General features: G+C 30.5%; 1 protein-coding gene across 1 annotated transcript; it reads left to right on the top strand.

The window, feature by feature from the left end:
- The first annotated feature begins 6398 nt into the window (after positions 1-6398).
- Positions 6399-8063, top strand: LOC134265605 (uncharacterized). Its single transcript, XM_062747827.1, has 3 exons — positions 6399-6475; positions 6682-6718; positions 7048-8063. Exons 2-3 carry the CDS (start codon positions 6700-6702, stop codon positions 7857-7859), a joined length of 831 nt encoding a protein of 276 aa, XP_062603811.1. The 5' UTR covers positions 6399-6475; positions 6682-6699; the 3' UTR covers positions 7860-8063.
- Positions 8064-9634: the final 1571 nt, after the last annotated feature.

Genomic DNA, 9634 nt, shown 5'->3' with positions numbered 1-9634 from the left:
TAAATCAACCCTAACTTCAACATGCTAAGTTTTATTATAAGGCATATCCGTATTACTGTACGTGTATTTAAGTTTCAAACGTTAAAACAACATAAAAAAAAACATCATTAGTAAGGTCATAAATTGAGTTAAGGTGTCTCTCTAACAAATCATAGATACATTTGGATGAAGCAGCCATTTTCTTAATTCCTAAAAATGAAATAGATTATATTTTAAAATCTTTTTTAAAACCCCAAATAATAATAAAAAAAAAAACATTTAATTAATGTGAATATACATGCGTATGATTTCTTTAACGAAGCATTTATTTACTCATAAGAGGATGATTTCTATATTTGATAAATCAAAAATGCATTTGAATTAAAATTTGAATACAACCAAAAAAATCACAAGTGATATTCTTTTAAAACATTAATCTGAGTTGAACTAATAATAAAAAAATTGTTACCGTAGTTTTTTTCCAAACTCTGGGTTAGAAAACGTTTTCTTTTCTTTTAAATCTTGCCATATGTAGTCAGTAATAAAGCAGTTATTGTGTAAAATCCCGCCCACTACACCTTAAGAGAAGTTCTGCAATCCTCATAAGTCGTACCAACTCCCACTCAAAAGGTACTTTATAAGTACTTTTTATTCCTATATCAGCTTTTTTTCCAATAACCGACATATATTGTCATATATATTTATTTTTTACATATCTGAAAAAATTAAGATATTTTAATATCGCCAAACTGAAATGTTCTCATGTACATTGTCTTCACATGGCTTCCCCTATAATAAGCAAAACAAAAAACAACAACAACCCCCCCCCCCCCCCGATTACATTAAAACTTATTACATTGTAATACATAATATCTCTCAAAATCTTTTAATAAGTACGTGCATACATACACTTTTTAAAGAACTTTTTTTTGGTTTAATATACCTCGGTATATTGAAGAAATGTAATTTACATCTCACTGTAAAATAAATTTAGTATTGGTCAAAGGATGTATCAAACATGTATGGAATATTAAGATAAAGAGCAGTTATCAAGCCCAGATATCAAATTAAACAATTCAAATCGCATCGTGTGAACACTAACCTCTGAAAACATCAGACCCGGGATCAGGTGCCAAAGAGGAGTGGGTATCCCCTGCCGACCGGTCACACCCGCCTTGTGCTCCTTGTCATGATCGGGAAATAACGGGAAATCCGTAGACAATTCAGTTTTTAACATTTTGTTAAAAAACAAACAAACAAACAAACAAACGGTGTCTTCAGTGTCAGCATTCGACTTAATGATAGATATGCATAATGTCTGTAGAACTGGAGAGTCAAGTAAATATTACAGTAATTCAAGAACATATACCTAATTAAAATTCAAATTTTGTAAAGGATTTTTTTTCGTATCTGATAGTTTTTTGAGAGTGCTGCTGCTCTTAACAGAATTTGCATTCAAATTTTAAATTTTATAAATGTGGCTCAAGTTGAAATATGCAATTTTTCCCTACTGATGAGGTGCCCTGACTTACTTGAGAGAGCAGAAATAATATAATTAGTCAATTTTGAATATTTGTTGCATTTGTATTATAGTAAAATAATTTTATGTGATACTATCCCATTTCTATATCCATGAATTTATTAACTTTGTTTGATCACAGTGAATATTTAATATAAAAAAATTGCACAGAAAAAGTAAGGCAATGAAACAGTTTTCAAAAGAATTATACCATGCATGGTAAATGTTGTTTATTGTGAATTTTCCTTCGGATTCCTTTTTGCAGAAATTCTTTGAAATGCTATATTTTTGTGGCCGATTGCTTTGCATCCATTGAACTGTTTGTATAGAGCATCCCGTCCTCCGACTCCGGGCTGTATAAAAATAATATTCTTTTTTTCTAAATGTATAAATGTTATTCTTAACTATAAACATGCTGTCCTTCACATAAACCTACGTGGTTTAACTCAGTCTATTTTCCTTGAACACAACTTCAACAACTTGAACTTTGGGGTATGAATTAGTATGCATGGCTGTAGTAGGTATTATTTCGAGCACATTACGCATGGTACAGAAATTAAGTATATTGGTAATGAGTTATGCATCTCGGATAGCTGTTATAATATTAGGATGACATCATACACTCAGAAAACTTTGTTAAAGGAGAAAATGCTAGATTGTTTATCTCTTCATGAATATGAACTAACACGAAGGTCGTTATTATGTAAGATAATTAACAGACATGCAATGTAAGCAAATAAAATGACCGCTTAGTTTATGAATATACAGGTGTAACACATTGTAAAAATTAAGAGATGTGATAAGGTTATATGAATAAAGGCAAGATTTTTTAAAACCTAAGAGAGAGAGAGAGAGGTCATTCTTGATTTTATTACACTCTTAATAATATTACATGTACAAGTTCGTAATTGGATTCAACAATTTCTCGACAAAAAAAGGCCTTAAGTATGGATCCTCATATTGCTCCGTGGGTTCTTTTATTTTGTAAATTTAAATCAGGGATGAGGTCAATTACTTTAAAAGTAATTGATTTAATTAAATTACTTTGACTTTTTCGTCAATTAAATTAAATTTAGATTACAGGCTTTCTAAGACAAGTAATTAAAAAAAAAAATTAAAAATACCTTCCAAAAGTAATTAATTAAATTACAAATTACATTTTGAATTTTTGAATTTTTTTTATAATCATATGATTATACAGAAAAGGGAGAATTATTTGTATATTATTTGTATATAAGTGTAGTCTCTGGAAAAACAATGCTAGAAATAATATGTTATCAGGCATTGTGTATCTTTGTGGTTTAAATCATAACTTTTATTTACAAAACAGTAAAGAATTATCCGAGATCACTTTGATGCAGTTCCTCCACACGAAACCTACATGTACACAAATTGCATGGGATATAATAATTGATTAAAAGGGGGTGTTATACTAGAGTAAAATATGTCGCAACTATAACCCCTCCAATTAAATACTTCTTTTTAAGGTAACCATAACATCCTAAATTGCTATTTATGATGAACATTTTACTTCATAAATAATACTTGTACAAAACATAACTGTTTCATATATAAAATTTATTTATAAAATTTTGTTCAAATTTTGAAATAATTATTAAATTGAATTTTTTTTCTTTTCTTAAACTAGATGAGCATTTTTTAATTAAAAATAATAATTTCGATGCATTGACTTTGTCATCTAATTCATGGAATGAATACCTCTTTTGAGGGGTTGATTTGTTTTGATTGCAATTTACAGATGCTATCCGGAGGGCAATTATATTTTAATAGCAAGAAGAGAGACTTTAATTAATGACAAACACATTCCTTTTTTTCTTGATACACACATTCTTATTCCTCATTGATAAAAGTGATTGAAATATTACAAATTATGTGTGTTTCATGGCTGAATAGACCTTAGAATGGTGGTGCAAAATTCAGATAAACATAAAACAAAAGAAAATTATATAATGATTAGAAAGAAATACATTATTATTATGAAATAATCTGTCTTCTGTATCATTGAGGGACTAAGGATATGTTTTGCAATTAAATAAAAGACAGTATAATGGGAGGTTGTGGTGACAATATATCATGCATTTGTATTATATAAAATAATTGAATGTAATTGAAAAATTAACTGAAATTACATGGCAAATTTTCAGTGTAATTAATAAAAATTACAATGACAAGTAATTGAAAAAATGTTCAATTACAAATTACTTCCAATTACTTCAAAAAATTTTATGAATTACAGTCAATTACAATTACTTTTTTTGAATTACCCCATCCCTGATTCAAATTTAACAATCATGAAGTGTTCAGGTCCCCATCCCCAAACTGCCCTCTACCTCGCCAGATTATAGACTATAAAGAAAGACAGAATAGCACTATAACAAATAGTGTTTGTAAACCTGCACGGGAAAACACTGGGTATACTTAAAACATATTTTATTGAATAATACAATAAGGATTGTTGTATAATAGGTCGAGATACAATAATAAGGAATGTACATGATAATCAATAAGGTTGTGAAAAATAAAGGTTCACAATCAATTATTAATCATCAAATATTATATTTTAAACAATGACAACCCCGTAACTGTATACATATGATTTACATACTGCTCCAGCTTAAAATTAATACGAAAAATATTTAGAAAAAATCATGAATTTAATAGAGTATTTAATATAATAGTGTTACTAATTTAGTCTCTTAGAAGATTTCATTAATTCGTGTCCATATTTTACTAGTTTACAATTTGTTTGATTAGAGTATTGACATTTTCCTCTTAGTAGCTCAAAAGCAACGCCAATATCATTTAATTTTTTTACCTATAAGTTTCTTTCAACAATATTCATGTATGATGGGAAGTTAATAAAATAATATTCAGTATCCTCAGTATAAAAGCCACACTTTTGACATATTTGAACATTTGATTTAAAAAAAAATGACTTCTAAACTGTGCATTAAGATTGCTAGCATTGTTTAGCAACTTACAATGCAAGATATTCTTAATATACCTACAAGGTGTATTAGTTGCTCCCTGATTTTTTAGCTTTGCTTTAATGATAGATAATGAGGTAGAATTTTTTACATCCTCACTAAGACTGCTCCAAAGTTTTATGATTGAGGGAATAAAACTATTATAGAACGACATTGTTTTACAAACTTGTATACATAAGTTATTACAACCAGACCTTAGGTTGTATGCATGTTAAACTGGAAAAAAAGGTTGAATCAAATCATAAAATAATCAGTTGGAGAACCATTAATCATTTTATACATCTTTTAAGGTATAATGGTTCCCACCCTTGTTCACCCTAATTCACCATACAGACACATTCTGGAAGAATTAACGCAAAGCGCAGTAATTTTCAAGCAATTCTGAATTACTTTGGCTACAATTATCTGCATATTCTAAATGGAGATTCAGCTCCATGTTCAGGCAAATCTTGCTCATTTTCGATATGTGATATATTGTGAGACAAAATTATTAAATTCTTATTCTTTGGAAGTTTCATTCGTTGGTATTCAACTGTAACGGACCTGATGTTACACCACTGGAGACAGTACACAATACATGCATGTCAAAAATGCGTTATGCGTTTTGTCGGACCTAGGAACCAAATTGTTTGCCTGAGGCCGTTAGAGTTTGGTTCGAGGTGTCGACAAAACGCATTTGTCCTAAAACTCAGTCAATAAATGTTTTATTATACCTTTCATTTTATTCAAGTTTTTGACATACATGTATTTTGTACTGTCTTCCGTGATGTAACATCAGGTCTGTCACTGTTGAATATCAACGAATGAAAAATATAAATTTTATCAACGAAGGGCATGTTGGCCTTGGATGGCCTCTTCAAAGTTGTTTTCCCTGTTTATTTTGTAAAAATGTTAGGATATCAAAATGGAAGTACATCGCAAATGGAGGATTTTATAGGGGTCATGTCTTCATTCATATCATGCTCTCAATAACAGTCTTCAAGAGACCGTTCACGTCCAACTTGTCCTATATTGATAAACATACATAATATCTGAAATGACTTTTATCAAAAGTACAGAATTAAACAGGTGCATTTAAAAACAAAATTTTTTTAAATATACTTTTTCTCGATAACTATTTTTTTTTAATATTTGCTATCAAATGATAATTTTCTATCTGTTAATCAATGATATATTTATAAACTTTAAAAGCTTAAACTTTATACCTCAAATAGTTTTGAAGATATTGTAAAAATGAATTTTCGGACATCTTGACCTTTGGCAAAACCTTAGTATAGAAGCATGTATTGTGCGATTGTGAGAGACGAATAGGAGAATGAGTTGTATTCATAGGCCTATGAACGCAAGTGAAGAGTGCAGGTTCATAATGAGAGAAAACAGATCTAGAGAGAATGCAAAATTAATATAATTCATTAAATGGATTTTTTTTAGTTTGGTGACTGTTCCTAACCTAAATGTTTCATGCATGCTTGACAGTCAAATCACCTAAACAAACTTTATTTCAGAGTAGCGTATAAGTAATACATGTATAACTTCAAATATGACAAAAGTAACTCTGGTTTTTTTTTTTTTTTTTTTTTTGTTAAAATATACAAAAAAACATGTAAATAGAGATTATTTATCATAATGACATTAGTTTAAATATAATCTTACAGCAGCCTTGAGAGGAAAAAAAATTAATGAGAATACTTCTTTAAGGGGATAATATATTAATGTAAACAGATACAGATGTTAAAAATATGTCTGACATTATATGTCGGTTATTGAAAAAAAAAAACATGCTGATGTAGGAATAAAAAGTAATTTTTAGTTTCTTTTCATTGGATGTTGGCACATCTAATGTGGATTACATAACTCCTCTGAAGGTGCAGGTGAAGGGGTTTTTCACAATAACTGCTATATAAATGACTACATCTGCTGAAGTTTCAAAGAAAAGTCAGAGTCTTCTCACCCAGAGTTTGGAGAAAAGGTAACTATATCTTATTAGTTCAACACAGTTTAGTTAAAAAATTTAATACAAATGCAATTTTGACTTATCAAATACATAAACCATGCCCTTGTGAGTAAATAAATGCTTCTGTAAAGAGACTATATTGCACTTGTATCGATGTAAATTTTCCCATAATTTGGGTTTTAGAAACAATATTTAAAAAGCTAATCTATTTCACTTTTTAGGAATCAACAATAAAGAAGATGGCTGCTCCATCCAAATGTATCTATGATTTTCTATGATTTTATGATTTTTTTTAGAGAGACACTCTATTAACTTAATAAGTAATCTTATTTTTAAGATTTTTTTGAATTTCGTTCAAACTTTCGTTACCTAAATACTGATACATGTATGCCTTATGATAAAGCTCAGCATGTTGAAGTTAGGGTTCATTCAATATTTGTGACATCAAAATATCCAAGAAAAATTCGATGAATTTCACAAATGTTGGAAAAATTTCTCCATATTATTAAATTTCATTGCATTTCGATTGCTAACAGTGAATGTTTTAGTTATAACGAAAGGCGTGGGAATCTTTGTTGTCTTTGTAGCTATTGTCGACGGTGTGCTCAAGATGGCACTTGAAATCGTGGAACCAACAATGCAAGAATGTTCTCAGGACGAGCGCAGGGAAATACAAGAGCATATGAGGAACTGCGCTGAAAAGGAAGCTACCCTGACCAACTTCCTTGCTGATTTCTCCAAGCTTCCAGACGCAAAAATGCGAGAAAAGCTCCGAAAGCATCTCTCGGATGAAGATTATAAGAAAATATCAGAGTATGTCGATGACGAAACATTTACGATGATAATAACGGGCTCTAGAGCAACCTTTGAGCGTGGAGGCAAAAAATTCCTTGACCCCATACAACTTACCTCGATGGAAGGCATCGCATATGCAAGTACTTTACAAATAGCTAGCATTGTCACTGAATGCATATTTCTGGTTCTTGGCGTCATTGGAGTTAAAGTAATCTTAAAGGAGACCTTGATACGCAAAATAATCCAAGAAATCATTCCAGTAGTGGAACAGCCCGCTTTCAGAAGAATCATAGACGAATTTCTTCAGAGCTGGACAACAGGAAGTACTTGGGGAAAGGCAAAGGCAATTTTCACTCTGCTGAAAGACACCTATTCTTTTGGCATATTCTGGAAAGTTATTAAAATTGCTTTGTCGGAAATGTCATGGTTGGACCGAATCAAAACCATCGCTCTGATAGCCGCAACTATCGTTGCTGCATTCGCAACAGACGGCATTGCCCTGATTGCCAAGATCACTCTCTCTGTCAATGATACGCACAACCTGGGGAAAAAGGTCATTAACATGACAACATTGAAAGCTTTGGCTGCAGATGTTAGAAAATAGGATGCTTGTCTATTGGCCTCCAAGGAAAAAGTCCATTGGACTACGAGAATGAAAAAAACATTATTCAATGCAAGAATCTATTTTAAACCTTGCCAAAACATATATTTTATTGCTTGATTAAACAAATAACCTTCTTACTGAAAATCAAATGCATATATTTCTTTTGTATTTGAAATGTAACCAAAATAAAGAGAAAGCACTTCAGTCTCTTTTGTTTATTCAATATTGCAGGATTCTTGTACATTGTGTTTCTGGGGATATTTTGCAAAGAAGATGTTAAAACTTCTCAAATATCCCGTGTTTATTGATATCCTATGTTAGCAAATAATGTCAAACAAGAAGCACCTGTCCGTGTTAATTTAGAAGTGTTTGAGGACAGAATAGGATAATAATATGTCTTAACATACTGTATTCCTTACGATATTGAATTGGTTGTAATATTAAGGATGCATAACACAAATAAAATCTTTTGTTTTTACCAAATTTCCCACTTTCACCTGAAAATATCATTCATGTTACCTATTTGAATACATGTATTAATCTTTGAGTAATATTGCTGATTTCTGTAAACAGTTTGTGTGCGTTATTTATCCTTAATACACTTTGTCGTAAGGTCGAAAGTTGATTAATGTCTTTCAAATAAGATAGTTACGTCACTAATTTACATCCACAATTGTTTATGGATTTCAATGTTTACCCGTTCAAAACAAAGAGCACACACACCGGTGTACTGTTAAACAGGAGATTCTCATACTACATGACACGTTATCTTACTTCTGATGTTTCAGAAGGGTTCCTTTTAAAAGTCTGTGTTTTCTTGGATCTTAGTAATGCAAAATATTTTGTTGAAAACATACCGATTGTACACACAAGTACCCCGGAGTTGATATTTAAAAGATGCATGAATTTCTGTTTATCATATTATTTTGTAGTTTTTGGAAATCAAGTTTCCCAACAATACGGTGAATTTATTATGGGTACTAATTACATACGCGCCTTAATTGGCAGAAGTATTCTTTGTGTTTTTAAAATAAGTTTATTAAAAATTCTACATGAAAAGATCTCTTGATGTGGCTTTCAATTCGATATTAACAACTAGAAAAAGACATTCATGGCATGCATATCAACTGCGCTTTAGGCATTTACAATATTCATTTTCCTCTTCTATGCTAGAAAAAACATTCATGGCAAACTTAAAACAAAACTTTATTATAAACCTGATGACTTCAACTTGTCAATTGTCAACTTCATTTATTTATATACAATTGAATAATACCATTATATCATGCATATTGAGTTTATAAATCCTATTTGCTACGATACAATACCGTGGTCGTATAGAAAAATGCAGTTTATATAATATCTGGGTTCTCAATGAGCTGTTTTACTGTGTTGGTCCCGACAAAGTAAAATTTTCCCCAACACAGTAACGATTCAAATTTTATGCGTGTGGCACAGTAAAAATTTTGCCGACACAGTATGATCTGTGATAATAAGAAAATCCAAACATATAAATTCTCTCTAAATGAAACTTTAATCAAATAATGCTAAAAGGTGGGACACTTAATTAGGGCTTCACCTTGCATAATCAATTATCTTCTAGACCCTCGCCGGACTTTATGCATGAAAGAACAAAGACAAATAATTGTTTTCACACTTCCATGTAACGGTTAATTGACAGTGCATTAAAATACATTATATTATATTCTAAAATATATATATATCTAATAAAACCTTTCTATAGAACCATGGCTCTAAAATCATCTTGACACTGT

The sequence above is a fragment of the Saccostrea cucullata genome, unplaced genomic scaffold (genome assembly GCF_032062105.1).
Source record: "Saccostrea cucullata isolate Sc308-1 unplaced genomic scaffold, CSIRO_AGI_Scuc_v1 ctg288, whole genome shotgun sequence".
In the NCBI taxonomy this organism is placed as follows: Eukaryota; Metazoa; Mollusca; class Bivalvia; order Ostreida; family Ostreidae; genus Saccostrea; species Saccostrea cuccullata.
Note: the sequence above shows the minus strand (reverse complement) of the source record. Positions and strands in the feature narration are given on the sequence as shown.